The sequence below is a fragment of the Protomyctophum bolini genome, assembly GCF_963924005.1.
Source record: "Protomyctophum bolini genome assembly, chromosome: 12".
In the NCBI taxonomy this organism is placed as follows: domain Eukaryota; kingdom Metazoa; phylum Chordata; class Actinopteri; order Myctophiformes; family Myctophidae; genus Protomyctophum; species Protomyctophum bolini.
Window position 1 is genome coordinate 39,737,457 of NC_137873.1, and position 24,274 is coordinate 39,761,730.

The 24,274-nt window shown below is 44.0% G+C and overlaps 1 protein-coding gene across 2 annotated transcripts; it reads left to right on the forward strand.

The window, feature by feature from the left end:
* Positions 1-1,629: 1,629 nt before the first annotated feature.
* On the forward strand, positions 1,630-23,398 carry LOC308324888 (endophilin-A2-like). Of its 2 annotated transcripts, XM_080777232.1 has the most exons (9): positions 1,630-1,917; positions 8,264-8,332; positions 9,693-9,909; positions 10,956-11,089; positions 11,682-11,840; positions 12,454-12,557; positions 14,140-14,279; positions 16,039-16,080; positions 18,682-23,398. In XM_080777232.1, the coding sequence occupies exons 1-9, from the start codon at positions 1,873-1,875 to the stop codon at positions 18,867-18,869; spliced, it is 1,098 nt and encodes a 365-aa protein (XP_080633358.1). In that variant the 5' UTR covers positions 1,630-1,872; the 3' UTR covers positions 18,870-23,398. The 2 variants fall into 2 exon arrangements, with proteins under 2 accessions (XP_080633358.1, XP_080633359.1); XM_080777233.1 differs by lacking the exon at positions 16,039-16,080.
* The last annotated feature ends 876 nt before the right edge of the window (positions 23,399-24,274 follow it).

A 24,274-nucleotide genomic window follows, 5' to 3' on the forward strand; every position in this document is an offset into this window, starting at 1 on the left:
ATAGTACAATGTATAAATGCTCTGTTGCAAGTAAAAGGTCCTGGATTCAAGGTTTTACTTGAGTAAAAGTACAAAAGCATCAACATATACCTGTAGTACCGAAGTACCAAATACATTGTGTGAGCTTCTAGTTCGGCTATTTCTGAAGTATAATAAAGTATAATATTGTTTGTTGCTATATGGTTGGTAAACAGAATTGGTTCACGTAGCCTATACATTATAAAAAAAGTTTTAAAATAATTGCAGAGTTAATTTGCCTCTGAGCTGTAGTGCAGTAGAAGTATCCAAGTGTGTGTGTGTGTGTGTGTGTGTGTGTGTGTGTGTGTGTGTGTGGTCAATCATCCCAGTTTAGTAAGATGTTAAAATATATCTTCCCTTCTTCTCTGGAGTCCTGCCTCAAAGCAGACCATACTATAGTGGGAGAAAACTGTCGTTCCCTGATGTCATCGCTAGGGACACATGCATCAGTAAGCAGGAACTGGGGATAGCAATGAAGGACCGGAAAGTCTGGCGTGGCATTGTGAAATCCATGATCACGACCGCGGTCGAAAAATGATGGTGTGTGTGTGTGTGTGTGTGTGTGTGTGTGTGTGTGTGTGTGCGTGCGTGCGTGCATACAGTTGTAAGAAGAGAGGATATCCACACTGATAGATGCTCCCGGTGAATTGTAATTGGTTTCTGTCGGTACAAAGGGGTGTGTGGGGGAGCTATATAGTAAGTAGGCCTACATCCGGAAATGGGCTTTTTGATTGATTGATTGATTTATTAACAGTTTGCAGAATTACAGTACATTTCAAGTACAACTCAATACAACAACTGTTAACTGTGAGTGGACGACACCACATAAAGCATTACACTTGTTTACAATAAATAGGGCCCACCATTTTCAATTCATCAAAACAATTAGAGACGTACTACGAATATACACAACTATATAGTCAAAACATATATATACCTCGTATATATGTGTCCAGAAAAGGGCCCTTAGGCAGGGGTGGATTAACCCCCACAACGGCCCCTGGGCCGGTATAATTCCCCCCCCCCCCCCCCCCCCCCTCCTAGCTCGCTTGCAGAATAAATTTAACAAAATCGATGGCCAATGAAGGTCCCCAGGAGTTTTTTTTTCAGGGCCTCAAACCCATTACAGAGCATTACATATTCCTGAAGGGCCCCTGAGAGCCAAGGGCCCCTGGGCCTCGGTACCATTGGCTCAAAGGCTAATTTGGCCCTGCCCTTATAGGTCTGTTAGACCCACCCTCTACTAAATTAAAACCCAAAGGTGATAGATCATTTCAGGTATAGCTGCTAATCTCTGGAATTACACTTTCACTTGCTCTGAGATTTGCACCCTCAGCTGACATTTTTAAGAAAAAGTCTTAAAAAAAAACGTTACTATTTGAACAAGCTTTTGTTGATGGTTCATGATTTTATTTTTCGAATTGTACAGTATAGTATTCTTCTTCCTGTTTGATCCCCCAGCTGTTTTGCTCTCACTGTAGGCCTATACTGTACGTGTAAGGGAACTTGGGTACGGTCGTGTGTGTGTGTGTGTGTGTGTGTGTGTGTGTGTGTGTGTGTGTGTGTCAAGGAAGCAGCAGAGTGGTTAATGTCCTAGCCTAGCAGGACAGACAGACAGACAGACAGTAGAAGACAGATTCCATCTGATTCTGATCTGACTCTTGACTCAGCTCAGCTGCAGCAGAAAGCAGACACACAGCTCCAGTTAGTTGAGAACTTGAGACTCGCAGTCTCGCACGCACACATTCTGTCACATTCTTCCAGTGTATTACACATTGATTTTTAATAGTTTTAACGATTTAGTAAATCTTTCAATTCCTCCATAACTTCCACGTCCTCCTCCTCCTGCTCATCATGTCTATGGCGGGGTTCAAGAAGCAGTTCAACAAAGCGAGCCAGGTACAGTTTTTGTTTGTTTGGGAACTTTTTTAACGATATATCACAGCAACATTTTAGCTTAGCCTTTAGCCACAGTGCTAACGTTTACGTTGCTTTCAATGCGAGGCTGTTAGCTTTATTAGCTTCAGCCTTGGCTGGCTGTTGTAACTATAACCAACGAACTAAGTAATTGTAAGAGCATTTAACTCCACAACAAGTTATTGTGAATATAATTGTTGTAAAAAGTAAAGTCGCTTTCTTCCTGTGGTTTTGGGGGGGTTTAAAGTATAACATTGCCAAAGTCACGAAACTGACGTATACGTGTTTGTTTGGATACATTGTAACTTTAATCAAAGTTGCAGTATTTGTTTCCAGAAAGTGTTGTGGTTACTGTTCGATACTTTGCCATTTATTAGCCCATGTATCTTCTTAATCTTATATTTAACTGTTTGTCCAGTTTTACTGAGTCTCTGAACTTCTGATCGAAGTCATGCACGTTGAAATGTTTGTGATCGACGTTATATTGATATCGTCACGTTATGATCATATTGTACTGTTTGCTGCCACGCAACACAAGGATGTTTATGGTCATGTTGGTTAAATACCAGAAGAGTACGTGCTATACGTTAGTTCTTGCATGGCTGTGGTGATTTATTTATTTATTTCCTCTACTCAAGCTCTGTTGTTGTCATTGGCCTAATCATTTCAGTGGTGTAAAGTAACTATAAGTATATTTACTCAAGTACTCTAGGCCTACTTATAAATACAAGTTTGAGGTATTTTTTACTATAGTGGAATATTTAAAATGTCAGTACTTTTACGTCTACTCCATTGCTGACAGGAAAACATTTACTGGAATTATTGAAAAACTTTAGTTGGTTACCATTTAGATTGTATTACTTTTTTATTACTAAACAAACATACATTATACACTTATTCATTCAATAATAATACAAAATGCCTAGATTATGTAAAAATAAAGTGTGATATTTAAAAAAAAAAACGTTGTTTTGATGCTCATATCATACTCATGGTATAATGATATAATACTCAAGTATTACGTTATTTTTTAGTACACGCGTATGCATTCCATACATTCCATATTAGGGCTGGAACACACAATGTCATCACACAAATGACATCATTAACTTGGGATCTTTTTTCAAAAGGTTAAACATGTAGTGAAACCTGTGATGTAACTGGTTTAACCAACAGGTTAATTCAGTAGTAAACACTAAACAACAGGTGAACCATGTTGTGCTCAGGTGGATTTTTACTGTCTTCCTGTAATGTAAACTACTTGACATGTGGAATGTTTAGTCTGACGGGTTGTTACTGTTGACAAACTGGGCTCCAAGACATTAGCATTTGCATCACAGCCCATCCTTTGTTGTGAAACAAAAGACTTGTTCATTGAGCTCATAGATTTGGTAAATGTCTGTTTATGGTTTCTCTGCGTCCACATTGGGACCTTACAGAGCATTTTGGCCCGTTCAGTCGGTCAGGGTTTTGGCCCAGTGGTTGAGGATTGTTTTCCATTTCAAAGGACCACCATAACTCTTGAGAGAGTTACAGACCTGTAAGGGTCCTATTTGGTTCCATTTGTACACTCTCAGAGTTACAGACCTGTAAGGGTCCATTTGGTTCCATTTGTACACTCTCAGAGTTACAGACCTGTAAGGGTCAATTTGGTCCCATTTGTACACTCTCAGAGTTACAGACCTGTAAGGGTCCTATTTGGTTCCATTTGTACACTGGAACCAAATAGTGTACAGATGAAGGTACATGTTCAAGGAACACTGAAGGTCCCTGGACCCCACTTTGAAAACCGCTATTCCGTTGGTTCATTTTTGACTGACGCAACCAAGTCAATCAATGTTCCACAGTGTGTTAAATTAATCTGATAAATGGTCCAATCTGGAGTTGTGTCATGGAAAGATTATCCCTGCATAGTAGCGCATACAGGCATTGCCAGGAATTATTAAGCTTAATTGACGTTCTGTCAATTGGATGGGACACGGTGTGTAAATTTGTCCGGGGGCTGCAGAGACGTACTGAAAATGTATCCATAATACATTATGTTGATACGATTTCAACACACTATGCAAGTAAAATCGCAAAGAATAATAAGTACTTAAGTTATTAAAAAGTGCTTCGGCCAGTTTGTTTATTATTATATATTTTTTTTTTCCCCCCATAAATCAGTGCTGTTGAACACCCTTTAATTACATCTGCGTGTTGGTTTAAAACGTATATATTGAACCAATGAAAAGTATTAAAAAGATCTTCAACAAAAACCTCTTAAGCTGGATGTTGTTTTTTTCATTTATTGAAAAATGAAGTTTGTTCGGTTCCTTCCAGACAGCAGAGATATATCATATCACGTTGTCATCTTGTAGATCGGCTATTTTAACTATTTGAAAACACAAACTTGCGCCATTTATTTCTGGTGTGTTATTTCTAAATCAGTGGGCGTGTGCTTTGAAACATGGCTAAGGAAGGAATCCATGGCATGTTCACCGCTGTTACCGTCTGTGTGGCCCGACAGGATTTCATGATAGTCGCAGTAGGAGTAGGAGCACACCTGATATCTTATCTTATTGGAATTGACTCCATAAAACATTATAAAACCATGCAGTTCCAAGGCTTAACAAAATTATTAACGCATGAATGAATATGAGAATAATAATACACACGTATGTATGCTTTAATATGTGCATTTTGAGACTTTGTTTCTCATTTAAGCGCTTCTTCACACTTGGCTGGCATCCATGTTTTGGGCCTATTATTAGATTGGCAAAACATTTTGTTACACATAGTGAAAATAACAGACTTACAGCTCACAATGTCTGAAGTATCACAATACATGTATTGTTACGCCGGACACGCCCAGGAAGAAAAGAACACAAAAGAAACTGTTTAACCATTAAATCAGGCAAAGCTGTATACTTGTCATTTTAGATTTTTGTGGCATTTGTAGAATCAGCCTGCGGGTCTCAATGGGTTAAGTGGTAAACTGTTGTTTAGTATTTCACTCGCATATTTGTGCTGGCGTGAAGGACCTGCATTATGACATCTTGTCCTTCTGGCTGTTAGAGAACACAAACAAAACAAAACGAAACACAGGCTTTTGGCAGAGCTCAGCCAAAGCCTGAAATCAATCCACGGATGGGTTTAGAAATAGGAGGGACAGTGGAGTAAAAGCTTCATGCTGCGAAGCATCAGCATTATGTGTGTGTGTGTGTGTGTGTGTGTGTGCGTGCATTAGTGCTGCATGATTCTTGCCCAGATGCCAATCAATATTTTCCTCAGAGAATTTGTTTCCATGAAAATATGTATTGTCTTCTGTCTGTAGTAGTTGCTGAACATTAACTACATTCAAAATGACTACTGTCTGTGGCTTTAACCCTTTTTTGGCGGGAACTCCTTTTGGCGTTTGGTGCATTATGTTATGCTTTAGCTATTGAAAAATATCAGATCTACAAGCTTGAAGGTCTGCTATTTTTGGAAGAAATCGTGAAAAAGTGGCGCATTCCTGACAAACTGTCAGGATTTAGAAGACATTTTTGTCATCAAAGTGCTCTCTTAAAGTCTCTCTTGTAGTGAAAATATAAGTGTAACTAAAATGAATTGGACAGCCGACTAGTGCTGCATATTTGTCTGAATGTAGAACTCGATTGATGAATTGTGCAGCACTAGTGTGCATTCATGCTTATTATTAGTTCATATCATGATGTCGCATAACGGCTATAGTTGTGTAAGTGTGCTGTCCTTGACCACATTACTGTTGCCGTGCCAACTAATGGTGTCAACCAAACACCTCTTATAGCATGTAAGGATGATCTAAAGCACTGCTTCCCAAACACCGGCTCGGGACCCATTTGTGGGTCGGGGGGACACATTTTTATGGGTCCCTTTTTAAATTATTATTTCAAAACCTTTAAGAAATTTCCCGCCTCGTTGTCTGGGCCAGCCAATGGCCAGCTGGGCCCAAACGGATCTAGAAAGATGGCGATGATACACAAGGAAGGACTGACGGGCTTCATTTTACGTTATGTTAGACCCGGGGAACGCTTTGTCCATATTTTTTACAGTCTATGTATATGACGCTACCTAGCGTCGACATAATGTATATGTACCGGGGGGAAAATAGAGTTAAGGAAGTAGTGAAAGTAGCTGATCTACAAGCTTGTGGACCAGCGTTTTCTTGTAGTTTGGGTCCCGCTCTAATGTCTTTTTGGGGTCTTGAGCTAAAACATTTGGGAACCACTGCTCTAAACCGTCTTGTTATCGAGCTTCTAAACTGTGACTGTCCCATTTTTGAGGGACGCTAGTCCTCCTATATGACCAGCTTTGAGGATCTGTGTAAACACAAACATTGAAGACAAAAGTGTGTGTAGACACAAACGATGTTAAAGACAAAAAGTGAGGATGCAAATTAAATTGTGATCATTGGCCAGAATGAGATGATGTATGATGATAAGCTCGCCCCTCGGGTGTGCTTTTTATCTGCAGTGGAGGATGAATACCGTGCATGTTGTTGGCCCACAGGTCAGTGGGCCAGCGTTCTTCCAGGCTTTCATTTTTTGCACAGACGAAAATGAAAACCTGGTACCGACTAGTCCCGAGGCTGCTGTAGGCATGACAACGGAACAATGCGCGCGCGCGCACACACACACACACACACACACACACACACACACACACACACACACACACACGCAACTGGCCGGCCCATCCGAAGCAATGCCAATCAGTTGGTTTCTGTTAAAATTTGACCGACGCCAAATTGTTTCAGCATACAATTGCGGTTCTGTCATTCTTTCCACGACTTCTTTTTTTGATATTTTAACTCTTGATAATCAAGTAGTTGTAATAATGATAATGCAACTTAATGTCAGTAGTCTTTCAAAGTGAAACATTTGCAATGAATTACAAACATATCGAATAATCACGATCAAATGAAATCGTGTCCCTACTGGAATGGTGATTTAACCCATTCTGAGCTATGCTTTAGCTATTGAAAAATAGCAGATCTACAAGCTCATAGCGCGCCACCGAGTGGCGCGCTACGAGCTTGTAAGTCTGCAATTTTTGAAAAATCAAAGAACGACTGACATAGAAACATAGCTTTTTCAGAAAACTGTCAGGATGTAGAAGACATTTTTAGAATCTGATCTCGGGTTAAACTGGAATGGCGATAGAACCAAGTGCTTCCTTCCTACCCACACTGACTGTAGTGGTGTGTTGGCCGTATGTGAGGAAGAGAGAGAGAGAGAGAGCAGAGTGGAATTAGTGAATGTGACTGACTGTGGTGTAGGAAACTGCAGTGTGTGCTGTGTAGCTTCTGGGGGTGAAAAAAAACCGAGCTGAACCAACGGAATATCCAGCGCTGAAGGAAATCTGGAGGGAAGCAGGGAACCCCTGGAGTAGAATTCCTTCTGGTACCAAGACCCTGTCTGCACTTTGTGAGTGCAGACAGGGTCGTGTCAGGGCTTTAAACCAGTCCCGGGGATATACAAGATTTGTGTTGATAAAAGGATTCATAAATGTTCCACATTTCTTAAAAATAATTTAAAAAATCACTTCAAGAACGTCTCTGATATACTAGGTCACACAATGTGTCACATTTGCGTTGCCTTGTGAGCTTGTAGTTCAGCTATTTTCAAATGGCCGATATAAAGGTGGATAAACTGATTAAATATGATCTAATTTTGCTGGGCACTCTGTGTTAAAAACCACCTTTTTGGTGATCACCCTTTCACCTATAAGGTGAGTAGGTTAAAATATTTTTTATATCAAGAAGTTTTATATCAATAAAAAGCCCTAAAGATGTGTATACACGTCCAAGGATTAGAATAGACGTGTATACATGTCCTTAGCAACTGTGTGTGTGTGTGTGTGTGTGTGTGTGTGTGTGAGAGAGAGAGAAGACAGACTATGCACACAAAATGAAGTGGAAACCGAGCTACACTTCCTAACCATCTGTCCATTGTACCAAGACATCAGAGACACATACACATAGTCACATACACATACACGGAGATTTTGAAAACATGACAAAAAACTCTCCTATCTGCAGGGCGAAGTACAACAATGTGCAAACACAGCAGCAAGATTCGTGAGTTGCTGTGATAGGAGATCAAACGGAACACAACCATCTTAAAGGCTAATCATTGTGTATATTCCTGCACTATACCTGCATCGAGTGATCTTGGTACATAGAAATTGATCTATTGAAGATTCTGACTTTCAAATGTACATAATCTTTGTTTTGATTGTATTGCTGTATTGTGCTTTCTGCTTCGGCAATGTAAACGTATGTTTTCTCATGCCAATGAAGCCCTTTTGAATCGTGTGTTCATAGATGGTGAGCGAGAAGGTTGGAGGTGCTGAAGGAACCAAGCTGGATGAGGACTTTAAGGAGTTGGAGAAGGTACGTTCACATTTGATGCACGTTGTTGTGTTTACTATGAAAACCTGCATTTCCCGTCGGTGTCACGCCTCCATATAAGGTCATGTCACGCCTTGTGACGTCACGCCGCTATATATGGCCGTCTCCATATATGAAGAACACAACACTGACCATCAAACACTGGATAGCCATACATGGAGAAGACTGGATCATCACCTAGATCTGCATATATGGAGCCGGCCAGCAACTCTACATCTTCTGGCCTCAAAGCCTTTAGTCCTTCGTCTTCGATGTCTCCCTTTTGACCCATACCTGTCCATTCAAACTCTAGAGTAGACGGGCCTTTTGACCCATACCTGTCCATTCAAACTCTAGACGGGCCTGTTGACCCATACCTGTCCATTCAAACTCTAGACGGGCCTGCCCCAAAGTTATTAGTAGAGTGAGTTAAAACAGGCCCGGCCCTACCTGGGCCCTCAAACCCTGTACACTAAAAAACACTGCCCCCGCTGCCACCCTTAGATCTCCTTATATGGAGCTGACCTGTTCTGACATTTCATATGTTGATCTGACCATCAAACCCTGTACACTCAAGACACCATAAATGATATGGCCAGTACAGAATTCATTCCATATGTTGTTCTGACCCCCCCCCCCCATGCCAAATCACCAGCGCTCACCCAGGCGGAGGCGCGCACACGACCTCGCCTGACGGCTATGGTGGACTGACAGGTTTTGCAGGTTTTCACAGTAATCTGCTTCCCACAATGTATATATGTATGTCTTGAATACACACATACTATATGTAATGAATACAGTAAAAGTACACACTTGGTATCAGATCGGTGCCAAAAATCCCATATTGGTCGGACCCAATATGTTTGAACAAGAACAATCTGATATATCGGCTATTTGATCGATGGATGGTTGGGGCTGTCACGATTATGGCTTTTTACTTGACGATTAAGTGTCGTATTAGAAATAACTGTGATTGACGATTTAAATGTGTGGCTTTTAGGCCTTGTAAACAAAAGTTGCACGGTTGCAGATGTGACTAAATGCACAAACGATTACAGAGTCCGACGCCGGTAATCAATATTAAATGGCGGAAATAGTCGATCCGCAAGCTTGTGGATGTGCTATTTTCCGTTGCTCTCCCCATGTCGCCCATATTTGGGGACTAGGTTGGCGGAGGGTGTGTAGAGCCCAGGATCACATTAGATAATTGACACAGGGGTGAAAAATGGGTTACAAAATCGTGGGATAAAAAATATAATTTGAGATTATTATCTCAAATAATTAAGATTAGTTGATTACATAATGGTTGTGACAGGCATGTCACGGATGGATGGATGAATAAAACGGGTCTCTCCTCCATCAGAAAGCAGACATCACCAGCAAGGCGGTGGTGGACCTGATCGCCAAGACCACAGAGTACCTGCAGCCCAACCCGGTCTCCAGATCCAAGCTGTTCATGCTCAACACGGTGTCCAACATGCGAGGCCAGGTGAAGAGCCCGGGCTACCCCCAGGCCGAGGGCCTTCTGGGGGAGAGCATGGCCAAGTACGGACGAGAGATGGGAGAGGACACCAACTTTGGTAAGATTTAGGGTAACCAGAACGCACGCCCCAAACCCCCCAAGTACCAAGCAGAGAGAGAGGGGGAAGTTGCACCACTCAGTTACTGTGCCGTAGAAATGATGATGAGTTAAACATGTCTCCCTCTGACTGAAAAATGGAGAGAACTACAACAACTCTGATCTCGGCATTGACACAGATCAGTAATGTCATTGCTCAAGATATGGTAGAGGGCCATGCCAAACGGTGAGGATGCGAAGCCCACAGCCATTGGCCAAAGGGTGGCGCTATAGCACTCAATTGAAAATGCAAACTTTGACCACGCATAGCTCATGAGCCGTTTGACCGTCGGCAATGAAACCTCGACACACACATGAGTCTCCTAATGCCGAACTAGTATCGTGCTCTTACTTTTGACCTCTGACCTCTAGATCACCCGCCATTTTGAATTATATGAAAATCTATTAAAATGCATCTCCTCCCAGGATCTTTGATCAAAATGCGCGAAAAGTTCTTTAAAGTTTTTATTTTTGATCCTTTATTTACCTAGTAGCTGAGCACAGGTGCTCATTTTCAGCAACGCCCTGCAATGTGAACATGTGAACTTTGGACCTGGCAAAGTATAGTACAGTTTTTTTAAGTGGAAAAAATGAAGGTTTTATGAGCCAATGGAAATTGCAGTTTGGTGAAAATTATTTTGTCCCTAATGCATACATGCAGCGTCATATGCTTTTGAAACTTTACAAGCCCTGTCTCTCCTCTGTCCTACACTAGATCATCTGTCCTCTCTCCTACACTAGCTCCTCTGTCCTCTGTCCTACACTAGCTCCTCTCTCCTCTGTCCTACACTAGCTCCTCTCTCCTCTGTCCTACACTAGCTCCTCTGTCCTACAGGAAGTAGAAGTCTGTCCACCCGCCGTTCTTCCACTCGTGTCAAGTCTGTTATTCCTGCTCCAAGGAGCTAGGAAAGGAATTAGGAAGCGGAGGCCTCACTGGGAGCTTACCAGGAAGACCTTACCCATGTAGATCAATAACATCTGAGGTTTTATTTTTTATTTTTTTGCCAGGTGGAGCCCTCGCCGACGTGGGAGAGTCGATGAAGCGGCTAGCGGAGGTCAAGGACTCGCTGGACATCGACGTCAAGCAGAACTTCATCGACCCACTGCAGGCGGTGGCCGACAAGGACATCAAAGACATCCAGGTAAGAACCAAACGTGTCCCTGACGCCATCTTGTCAATGTTGTCATCGGCTGCACAAAGACATCCATAATAACACGGGTGAGGTGATGGAACAGATCACATGAATGGAGATGCTTTTTTCTCATACCTCTCCTCCTCCACACTCCACGCTCCACGTCCTCCCTCTACTCCTCCTCCTCCCTCTCCACCTCCTCCACCTCCTCCCTCTCCTCCTCCTCCCTCTCCTCCTCCTCCCTCTCCACCTCCTCCCTCTCCACCTCCTCCCTCTCCACCTCCTCCCTCTTCACCTCCACCCTCTCCTCCTCCACCTCCTCCCTCTCCTCCTCCTCCCTCTCCTCCTCCTCCCTCTCCACCTCCTCCCTCTCCTCCACCACCCTCTTCACCTCCACCCTCTCCACCTCCTCCCTCTCCTCCTCCACCTCCTCCCTCTCCTCCTCCTCCCTCTCCTCCTCCTCCCTCTCCACCTCCTCCCTCTCCTCCACCACCCTCTTCACCTCCACCCTCTCCACCACCCTCACCTCCTCCCTCTCCTCCTCCACCACCCTCTCCACCTCCTCCCTCTCCACCTCCTCCCTCTCCTCCACCACCCTCAGCACCAGCTGAAGAAGCTGGAGAGCCGGCGTCTGGACTATGACTACAAGAAGAAGCGTCATGGGAAGATCTCGGAGGAGGACCTGAGGCAGGCTCTGGAGAAGTTCCACGAGTCCATGGACCTGGCGCAGAGCTCCATGCACAACCTGCTGGAGACGGACGTAAGAACGCTTTGAAAACATAGTATAAATGATCCTGCGTTGCGTACACAGGGTTTTTCAGAAAACTCCTGATTTTAGAAGGCATTTGTAGAATCTTTTTCTCAGGTCTCGATGGGTTAACGAGTGTTTCGCTGGCTGCCCCAAAACGACGTTATCTTCCCCAGCCAATGTGGGTCACACGAGGCCTTTTTAGGGCGACCTGTCCCGACTCCCGAGTGACACGGCGTGTTCTTTTCCACTGTGACTTTGCTGTATTTCAAAACCTGCTCGACTGCTCTCTTGTTTGGCCCAACTTGTTTACACTTAACCTCGTTCATGACTGGTGACAATATTATGTAGAGAATGCATTGTGTGACAGACGCCCATACTGTAGCAACCTGTGTTCAGCTCGGTAAAGCAATCCTGACCAAAGGAATACTGTAGCAGTGGAGCATAATTAAAGAAATTATTTATGTTGCGTTTCGTGTCATTGTTTAAAATGTAAACGGTGACAATAGCCGTAGCTGAGTGGTTAGTGAGCCCACCAGAAATCCACTGTAAAGATTAAATTAACGTGTGTGTGTGTGTGTGTGTGTGTGTGTGTGTGTGTGTGTGTGTGTGTGTTTGTGTGCAGGTAGAACAGGTCAGCCAGCTGTCCTCTCTGGTGGACTCTCAGCTTCAGTATCACAAGCAGGCTACGCAGATCCTGGAGGAGCTGACCAAGAAGCTCCGAGAAAGGTACGCAGTGGAACCGAGTACATTCACTCTAGAAATGAGTACATTCAGTCTAGAGCTGAGTACATTCAGTCTAGAAATTAGTACATTCAGTCTAGAACTGAGTACATTCACTCTAGAAATGAGTACATTCAGTCTAGAACTGAGTACATTCACTCTAGTGCTGTTCTGTGGTTCCAGCTCAGTGGCCTTGTGGTTAGAGTGTCCGCCCTGAAACTGGGAGGTCGGGGTTCGATCCCCGGCCGGGTCATACCAAAGACTGTAAAAATGGGACCCAGTGCCCTCCCTGCTTGACACTCAGCATCAAGGGTTGGATTGGGGGGTAAGTCCCTGTGACATACTAGCGTCATGTCCAGGGGGTGTACTTGTACATCAAGCTGCCTCATGCTACAGAAACAGGAGATAATAATAATAATAATAAAACTTCATTTGTATAGCACCTTTCATGACATGAAATGCAGCTCAAAGTGCTTTACAGAACAATGGAGAATAAAAGAAAAGCAAGTCAACAACATTAAAAAACAAGCAGTAATGCAATACAGTGAGGACATGAATAACAAAAAAAAAATCAATTAAAAGCAATGTTGTAGAAGTGGGTCTTGAGCTGAGCTTTAAAAATGTCTACAGAGGCTGCCTGACGAAGGTACAGTGGGAGCTTGTTCCATGCCGATGGCCCGTAGAAGCAAAAAGCTGCTTCCCCGTATTTTTTAGTTGCCATTTTTTTTGGCAAAGCGAGCAGGCCAGCAGTGGAAGACCTTAGGGGGGCGGTTTGGGACATATTTAGACAGGCAGTCATGTAGGTAGGAAGGTGCGAGACCATTGAGAGCTTTATAGACAAGTAAAATAATTTTAAAATCAATCCTAAAAACAACCGGAAGCCAGTGCAGTGATGCCAAAACTGGAGTAATATGTTCCCTCATCTTAGTTCTAGTTAAAACTCTTGGCTGCTGCATTTTGGACAAGTTGTAATCTGTCAGTTGTTTTCTTATAGGCAGTCCTGAAAAAAGTGCATTGCCGTAATCAAGCCGAGAAAAAACAAAGGCGTGGATTAGCGTTTTTGCATCGTCCAAGGACAAATGGGCTCTGATTCGTGCAATATTTCCAAGGTGAAAACAGAAACAGGAGATGGGCTCCTGCCCTGTGGGCCTCATGGCTACAGAAACAGGAGATGGGCTCCTGCCCTATGGGCCTCATGGCTACAGAAACAGGAGATGGGCTCCTGCCCTATGGGCCTCATGGCTACAGAAACAGGAGATGGGCTCCTGCCCTATGGGCCTCATGGCTACAGAAACAGGAGATGGGCTCCTGCCCTATGGGCCTCATGGCTACAGAAACAGGAGATGGGCTCCTGCCCTATGGGCCTCATGGCTCGGCAAGGATACTTTACTGTTCTGTGGAACTGAACACATTCCAGTGGTAGAAAAAAAAGTACTCAATTGTTTTACTTAAGTAAAAGTACCAATACTGCAATTTAGAAGTACTTCGTTACAAGTAAAAGTACAGAATTGAAAATGTACAGGTTTTCGTAGTAATCTGCGACCTACAGTTGCAATAATGAGTGTGTGCGTTGCGTGTGCCCATGCAGGGTGAGCGAGGCCCAGTCTCGTCCCAGACAACAGTACACGCCCAGACCCAGAACCCGCTCCAGCGTCGACTACGGAGACGCGGACCACTCCAACGGCGGATACTCCCCCTCCCCCTGCGCACCTCCGTCTTACTCTCCAGGTAAAACCCACTCCCCACACCGCCCCCCGTCTGTTCTGTAAAACCCACTCCCCACACCGCCCCCCGTCTGTTCTGTAAAACCCACTCCCCACACCGCCCCCCGTCTGTTCTGTAAAACCCACTCCCCACACTGCACCCCGTCTGTTCTGTAAAACCCACTCCCCACACTGCACCCCGTTTGTTCTGTAAAACCCACTCCCCACACCGCACTGCACCCCGTCTGTTCTGTAAAACCCACTCCCCACACTGCACCCCGTTTGTTCTGTAAAACCCACTCCCCACACTGCCCCCCGTCTGTTCTGTAAAACCCACTCCCCACACCGCCCCCCGTCTGTTCTGTAAAACCCACTCCCCACACCGCCCCCCGTCTGTTCTGTAAAACCCACTCCCCACACCGCCCCCCGTCTGTTCTGTAAAACCCACTCCCCACACCGCCCCCCGTCTGTTCTGTAAAACCCACTCCCCACACTGCACCCCCGTCTGTTCTGTAAAACCCACTCCCCACACTGCACCCCGTCTGTTCTGTAAAACCCACTCCCCACACCGCCCCCCGTCTGTTCTGTAAAACCCACTCCCCACACTGCACCCCGTCTGTTCTGTAAAACCCACTCCCCACACTGCACCCCGTCTGTTCTGTAAAACCCACTCCCCACACTGTCTCCCGTCTGTTCTGTAAAACCCACTCCCCACACTGCACCCCGTCTGTTCTGTAAAACCCACTCCCCACTGTACATTAGTGGGGTCCGGGGACCCCCACCACCCCCCAGGGGTCCTTGAGGGGGTTCCAGGGGGTCCACAGCTAAAGTATTGATGGTTACACTTAGTTAATGTTAGGTCTGTAACTCCAAGAGTGTACTGTACAACATGGAACCACTGTACGACACGTCTGTAACTCAGACCTGACCTAAATGATTGATGGTCAGGAACCGAATGGACCTAAATGATTGATGGTCAGGAACCAAATGGACCTAAATGATTGATGGTCAGGAACCAAATGGACCCTTGCAGGTCTGTAACTCTGAGAGTTAACGGACTGGCGGTCCTTGAAATGAAAAAGGTTTGAGAATCACGTTTGACCAGTCTGTACTGTATGTATATTCATGCCTCATGTTGTCTGAAAGCAGCTGGTTCACGTTGTGCACGCGGGTGAAATCTGCCCTCAGCTGCTTCTGACAGATATATATACAAGGGGCTGGACCATGCATCCAGCAGTCACTGAGGGGCACTGCACAAAGCCACGGGTGTCAGTCCATTCATATGTTATCGGTGCATTATGTCGGGGCAACTAGGGGGCACAAATATGTACTATTCTCTGCCTATTGGTACGAACGGCGCCCAGTCGGCTCTGGTGACCGCCGCAACGCTCGCCGCGGTGCCTCTCGTGGCCTCAAGGCCACCAGAGATGGCGCGCCTCCGTCACGATCACAAAACGTTACTTTATCTGCAAATAAAAGTAGTTGACACCAAAAATAATAATGCCGTAAGCAGGATTGGAACTCAGGAGGTATATGGATTAAAAGCGAGCCATTCTACGAGCTGGCTGCTGGAATGTCTACTAGATTATAAAAACGCCCAAATCATGTAAAAAAAGGGGTTAAGAAAAGCCAGGGAAGGGGATCCATCCCCTCCCTGTATTTCTGACAGATATAGCTGAGGGCTGATTTCACCCAACACCTCACGTTTTTTTATCCCCGCCGTAACGATGCGTGTCTTTTCCTCTGACGCCTTGGACGACATCATCACCATCATCATCACCCAGGCCCCGCCTTCCAGAGACAGTCGTCGGTGAAGAGCAGACCGCGTGAGTGTGACCATCCGGCGTGGAATCTTAACACGCAACCCACGTGACTCAGACTAATTGGACTCACATTTGTCGTGTGTGTGTGTGTGTGTGTGTTTGAGAGAGATGGACAACAGTATGCAGCTATGCATGCGTGGCTGTGTGATCTATGTTTTGTTTGTTTTGACATCGGAGCAGTGCACTAAACCCCTAGACCTTCGCCGTCATCACATTTTAGTTGATTTCAGTTGTCATACAAATCTATCTCAAATTAACAATCCGATTATTATGTGATTAGGCTGACAGGCCTAGTAAACCAGGGACGGGACGATATGAAAGTCGCATGTCATGATTATTGTGGCTGAAATAATTTTGCAACGATCAAAATATGCTTAAAACTTAAAACATTTGTTGTTAACCACTTGAGGGGACGCGTTCGACCCAAAATAGCAGATCTAGAACACATTGTGAGGTTGTAGATCTGCTATTTGTTGCGAATCGATTTTTGTACAGTGAAATAAGAGTATGCCAAATGCGCTCTTTTCTTTTTCAATGTACAGTACAGAGGGTTTAACAACCCATTTAGGCCTGATGTCGAATTTTTATATATATATTTTTTAATGTATTTTTTTGTATTCTTTTTTTGTATTCTTATGTTTCTATATCAGTGGTGCTCAATATTTCATGTCAAGGACCCCAAAAATTATATGTAATATGCCGCCGACCCCCATCTGTAAATATGTTGTTCCAGGGACCCCACCCCCCAGAAGCAAAGATTTGAGTTTAAAACTGAAACTCTGAAAGAATATATATGCAAAGATGTGAGGCACATTTTCACGATTTTTCAAAAATAGTACTCTGTGCCGTGCTATGAACTTGTAGATCTGCTATTTTTCAATAGCTAAAGTATAACACAATGCTTCAAACACCAAAAGGGGTTCCCGTCCAATTTTCATGATGCATTTAAATCGCTGCGATACGATTATTGTGAGCATTGTCTTTTTTTAATTATCACGATATCCTTATAATAATTCAGCGAATGTCTGAATGAATGTCCCTGACAGCGCTTTATCTCAACATTGGCTGGCCCAATCACTCCCACTTTTCACACAGGCATGGACCATAATTATATGGAGGTCTTAATGGAGCCCTTTTTCCGATTTGACACATTAATGATTTATAATGAATTTATTAGTGGATTAAAAAATGCAAAAATGGGTATTGTACTGTCAATATCACATGAATATGAATGCAAAGTAGCGGTCCATGTGTGGACAGGCTACCTGTCGCCGTTGTGCATGGTGAGATGTGTGCAAACCGTGTAGTTTATCAGGAGAAGAATACCAAAGGATGCAACATTTATCAGTGAATTAAAAACGCACCGGGCGCAGTACCCCCCCACGGCCACAAGAGGGGGGCAAATATCTCACAACGGGTAAGGGCTAGTAAACTATAAATAAGGATTATTGTCCCATCCCATCCCTACTAACTCCCCACTAAACCACGGGAAGAGAGAGACCCCCTAATGACAGACGTTGATGTAGTCCATGAGCAGTGAAACTTTGTTTGTGCATTCGGATTGAATTGTTTCTTTAAAGGGATACTTCAGATCTTGCAATCAATTAATACAGTTGCAACCACTATATTAATGCCAAGTATTTCATACAGCTTAAGTTTAAAAGAAATCTGAACTATCCCTTTTAAAGGACCATGTAATGAATTGGTCTTCACTAATATTCATGATAATTTGGAACCATTTTTTTCCACTTGGTCTGTGTCTCATCTAAATCCTAATAGTTTTCTGAAAAACCCATGTTTCTATGTCAGTGGTGCTCAACCTTTTTCATGTCAAGGACCCCCATAACATGTTGTTCCAGTGACCCACCCCCCCAGAAGCCAATATTTTTAGTTAAAAATGTTCGCTCTGAAATATGTATTCAAAGATTTGTGCCACATTTTCACTATCTTTCAAAAATAGCAGACCTACAAGCTCGTAGCGTGCCAGCTTGTAGATCTGCTATTTTTCAATAGCTAAATTATAACATGTTTAAAACACCAAAAGGGGTTCCCGCCCCAAAATGGGTTAATGCAGTGATTAAACAATCGTATTCCGGATCTCCCTGCCGGGATTTCACTAACCTTTGAAGAGCCGCCGAGTTGCTTGTCATGACAATCCACTTTAAAATGGTGTCCTAGTGTTCAAAAATATTCCAAAGTGCAGACGACAACGGAACGGAGGAGGGAAGTACCCGCACCACCACCGCCGCCGCCATTCTAATGCATTGGCCTCAATTTCCCAGAACCCTTTGCACCCCAGAGCGACGGACCTTTTTGCGATGACGTCATCAAAACGCGTCACCTATCCCACTCTGTCCTGTGGAAAGCCTGTATGACTTAAAACTTATCTTACCTCATTTTGGGGGTGAAGTAAGGGGAGTTCTGCTTGTCCTCGTCTTTCCTTTCTTTCTTTCTTTCTCTTTATTTATCTTTATCTCTCTTCCGTCCGTCTGTCCTTCCTCCATCTCTCCACCACAGTATTCCACAGACATCACCATGTCTTGACATCTCTCTCTCTCTGTCTGTCTCTCTGTCTCTCTGTGTCTCTGTGTCTCTCTCCTGCAGCGGAGGCGTGCGTCAAGGCCCTGTACGACTTCGAGGCGGAGAACGAGGGCGAGCTGGCCTTCCGTGAGGGCGACGTCATCACCCTGATCAGCCAGATCGACGAGAACTGGTACGAGGGCTCCATCCGCGGCCAATCGGGACTCTTCCCCAACAACTACGTGGAGGTGGTGGTCCCTCTGTCGCGCTGAGAGGCCGGCCCAGGATAATAAGGGTGGAGGATTGGTTGTGAAGAGTCAGACGGGGGGGACGATGTCTCTTCCCCCCCCCCCCCCATCATCATATTTGACGGTAAAACAATCTCCAGGCTGCATGGGGACATCTGACTTTTCAAATGTTTAATTGGGATGAATAATATGGAATATAATTGTGTTTTATACAGTTGTTGAACACAGAGGAATCATGATTCATATCAACATGAAGAGAGGACGAAAAGGTGGACCTATATTGTTATTTTAACCTACTTAATATATTGGTAAAAATCTAAAAAAAAAAAACAAGCTTATATATATCAAACAAACTTTAAACAAAAACAATGACACATTTATGAGCTCACAACATGCAGCGAGTTCGGGCGTGTTCTGGGCTTGTAGATCATCTTTTGTTTTTGTTTAGCTCATTTTGTATAGAGAGGGCTTCGGTGGTTAACTCTCTGACCTTTTCCGGGTCCATTTCCTACCCGCTAGGAGTCAAATGAACACTCAGGGTTTAGCAGAGGAGGGTTCAAGGGTTCTAGGAGTCAAATGAACACTCAGGGTTTAGCAGAGGAGGGTTCAAGGGTGACGCAGGCCTTCTGAACGGCCGGGTTTGTTGTCGGCACAATGGGAGCGTTTGTTTTAGGATGGACCACGCCCCCCCCCCCCCCCCCTCCCCCGTGTGGGTTCCAGTCCACTCTCTCCAAGCACCGAGGCACTTTGTATCTTAGTCTCTCTACCACACAACACGCCTTATCCACTAGGCCCCGTTAAGAAACCATTAAGTCGTTAAGTTGAGAGGACCCGACCATGCAAGGAAAAGGTTTGTGTGTAATCAGAAGTTCTCAATGTGACAGTGTCAGTGTTATGAAAATATGAATGTATATTGAGCCGCTGATGTGTATATACATCTATAGGCCTATGTATGATCCTGGTTGTGCAGTAGACGTCTTGGTACTGTACACACACACACACACACGGTCATGAGAACAGTATGTTCCCTCCCCAGCATTCCTTCACTCCTCTGCTAATGCTGTCATCAAGCTGCAGCCAACATGGAATGCTGTCCTCTAGCACCATCTGGTGGACACGGAAGGGAACTACCGTTGGCTATTGGTCTTTAGTGTGATATAGCATAGATCTCTCTCTCTCTCTCTCTCTATATATATATATATATATATATATATATATATATATATATATATATCGATCGACCGGGGTCCCCCAAAAATCTGATCGAAAGCTTAGGACATTGACGTGTAAACTTGTAGATCTGCTATTTCAACTATGTCTAATTTGTGTGTTCTTGTCTTGGCCAGTTGAATGGATGTATGACATTCACATGTTTTAACCCATTCTTGGCGGGAACCCCTTTTGTCATTTTAAGCATTATGTTACACTTTAGCTATTGAAAAATAGCAGATCTACAAGCTCATAGCGTGGCACCAAGTGCCACGCTATGAGCTATTGGCGCGAATATATTATTCTTTCAGAGCCAACATTTTCAACTCAAATCTTTACTTCTGGGGTTCCCTGACATAACATATTTTCAGATGGGGGTCGGCGGCCAATTACATATATTTTTGGGGGTCATTGACATGAAAATGTTTGAGATCGAACTGACCTTTTCAGAAAACTGTCGGGATTTAGAAGACATTTGTAGGATCGTCTAAATGGGTTAAAAATAGATGCTGTGGTGAATAGAGCCACTCCTGTGCAGTCTGTGAGCGTCTCGGTTCAGGGATTCTACGGTGAAAATAAAAAAATGCATGCTTGCTTCTAGACCAAACAGAAATATTTTTCAGCAGTCGTTTTCCATGTGGGGAAATGTTGGTACAAATGGTATTTAAGATGATGATGAATTTAATTGTATGGCGTTTTTCCCCAAACCTTTTACAATTGTTGTTTTTCTTTGAACTGCCCCATTTATTTTTATTCTAAAGACAATTTATAGGCTACGATGTATACTTTGTGTGGTGGTGTGTGTGATATGCACGCACGCTCGCGACACATTGTGTTATTGTCGCAGTACGATGTCGCATCATTTACGTTTTGCTTAATCTGCCTTTCATGAATTCAGCTCTTTTGAGTTATCTGGTGTGAGTTCAAGCCTGGTGCCAAAGAAATGCTTCACTTTATGCACAACGGAAACAATGAACTTGAAGTTGTAATAATATTGACGGCTGTCATTTTGTTTTTCTAAATTGCTTGGCTCTGCACTTTTTTTGTGAGTGCATGGTTGGTGTTTCAGGTATTGTGCTGAATCCTTTATCATGTTCAATGTTGGACAACATCCTAAAACGGGGAGACGGAGACCTTTTGTCTAACCTAATTCCCAGACGTTTAAGCAGTACTGAGCACGGTGCCAAAGCCATAAGCACCCAGCTATGGGTTTATCTGTTGTCTCCAGCTTTACCGACACTGCCGGCGGTGTCTGTCGCCCTCTATGGGGTCTCTTTTTTTTGTGTCTTTACCCCAAATGGTCTCTTAACCAACTTGAACCTTAATATATACTTTGTTGTCTACTCTACACTACACCATATCTCTTCACCGAGAACAGGTCAATATCCAAGCTTTTATATCTCCAATTTTTCACCTACTATGACTTGTCTGATAACTGCGGAACGCTAGGGTTCATGCAGGTTAAACTTTCCGTCTGTCGACTCATGTTATATATGTTATTATCGGTGGTATAATCACAGAAAAGAACAAAACGACAACACTTTAATTGTCAGTACTACGCCTGTAATTTGTTGAAGCTTGGAGCGGTTCAGACATTGAATACCCGAGGGCTTAAACGTGTCTGTTGTGTCTCAGGCTAAAAGGCTGGGTGTGGAGAGTCTCCTATGGAATGCTAGTATCTGTTTAAGCTCATCCATTGTGCACGTTGTCATGTCCCGTTGTCTTGTGCTTCGCGTGCTGTCGTCTTTAAGCCCCCCGTGACAAAGAGACACTAAACTGTGTGCGGACATGGCCTGGGTCCCATTCATTCACCTCAAGCATCAACTTTCTCCTCCTTTTAACCCACTAAGACCTAAGCCCATTTAAAAAAAAAAAGAAATGTCCTGCCATGGTTCTCAAACTTTTAAATGATTTATTTGGCCACGGACTCCCCCGATCTCAATATTTAGTTCCTGGCAGGGACCCCTAGAAGAAGCGAAGTGAAAAATGTTCAAGATTTGCACAAATTTTAAAAAAAAAGGCAGATCTATAAGCTCATATAGCGCGTCAGTTTGTGCCGCTCTATGAGCTTGTTTGTATACGTATCTGCTATGAATAGCCAAAGTAACAATACTATAGTTAAAGTGGTTAAATCTAAAATGACACGGATGCCTTTCCGGTTGTGATTAGTTAAATGGCCTTACGGCCGTAAGGGCCATCTCTCTCTGTGTGCTATGGGAGCTGTCAGTTCTTTTCTCTGAGGAAAAGGGCACGCAGCTCAGCTCTGCAGCGGATTATATAGACCCCCCACCCCACCCCCACCCAGCCATCTCTCTTCATTTACCACCTGCCTATGCACCCCACCCTCTCTCTATCTGAACGCCACAACCCCCACCATCAGCTGTAAACCCACCCCAAGATGCCACCACCCTGCATGCCTGACCCCTGTCCCTATAGGATAATTATTAACCACTTGAGCCCTATAGTGTGTGTGTGGGAGTGTGTGGAAATTGCCGATCTACAAGCCCAGGGTGTGTCGCTTTGCAACGCGTCGTCGGGCTTGTAGATGGGCTATTTTCTGCAAGTTCTCGTGAAGTCTTAATGTTTACATATGGTGCATGTTATGTTATATGGGTGGACTAGGCTGCGCTGTGGTGGGTGGCCTAGGCTTACTAGGCAGGGTGGGAGGTGGTTTCAGGGGTTATTTTGTTTTGGGTCTGCGCTGAGAGAAGAGAAAGTGAGTGATTGCCCTGGTTCAGGTGTTGGGTTGGCACGCTTCATTAGGCTAAATGAAAGGGTGTGTGTGAGTGAGACATGGAGGGTGTGGGGGGTTGTATTGTATCGTCACACCCCCTTGCGGACGAAAGGGCTAAAGATCAATGTTGATGTGCTGCGTGTCACAGCGGGGATAGTTATCCTGTGGTGCTGCAAACCGTCAATTCAACTACAGTATATTCTATACCGAGGGGTCGAATTAGCATTGAAAGCCCACCAGAAGTCTCTAGAAAGCAATATCGTTCTAAGTATTATTATTCTATGACAATAACTTTATTTTAATACGCAGGATATTCATGTATATTTCAGTGTAAGTAAATGTTACTGCCATTATATGCATGTGTCTGTTCTTTATAGCCAAATTGTCTTTGGAAATGCCTTCGTTTTATTATTTTTGTTAACTGACACTCTGGGGAGAGTCTCAAAGCGGGATGATCCTGGATTATCTTTATAGGGTATGTGGATTAATCTCTTCTCTCTAGATTCTGTTTGTATAATCTCTGTATGTATTGTATATTTTTGTTATGATGTAAAGGGTTTTTTGGACGCTGTCATGTTTGCTTGTTTCAATAAAATATGAATGAATCGGGGTCCAGAGTGTCGTGTATGTATGTGCATGTACTGTATGCATTGTGTTGACCTGAGATTACATCAGCACTTACACACAGTTTGACCTAGTTATGGCGACCATGCAGACTTAACACCGTGGTCATTTTGTCTGATGTTTTTGATACATGGCCTTGTTTTTCTTGACCACGATCTTATCATTTAGTTTGCAGATTATTTAGACTGATGCTATAGGATAACTGTTTACAATAACAACTGGTTTTCTTTCAACCAGTGGTCCTTGAAGTCCTGAATTCTAGGTGGTCCCCGTTTAAATGATGGAGAGTTGGTATCCAAATGGACCACTAATAATTGTTAAACATCTGCATTAATTCATTGACGAGAAGTCTACACAATTAGAGAATGTAGAAGAAGAATTGTTATTTTGATCAACGTTTGCCTGTTATCGCTCCTAATGGTACAAACATTAATACAGCATGGAATCGTGTACAGAATCTGTTTTTAGTTTTGCGTCTGCGAGGCTGGCTATAGCTGGTCCATGGCTCAGGGTCTGTGAGGCTAGCTGGTCCGACCATGGATCAGTTTTGGGTCTGTGAGGCTAGCTGGTCCATGGCTCAAAGGCCAAATTAATAATGGGCCCTCTGCAGTGCCCTGAACACCGTCCTATGCCCTCTGCAGTGCCCTGAACACCGTCCTATGCCCTCTGCAGTGCCCTGCACACTCTTCTACATCATCTCCAGAGTGAGCGACGCCCACAGCCACAACACTAGAGGGAGTAGCCTGCATGGCCCCGCCCACATTTAGAACACGCCTTCTACTGCTCTGTAGTGGTTTTGATTAGGGGTGCATGCATGATTATGAAATTATGACCGATATCCGATTATTTTCAGGGTCATGTC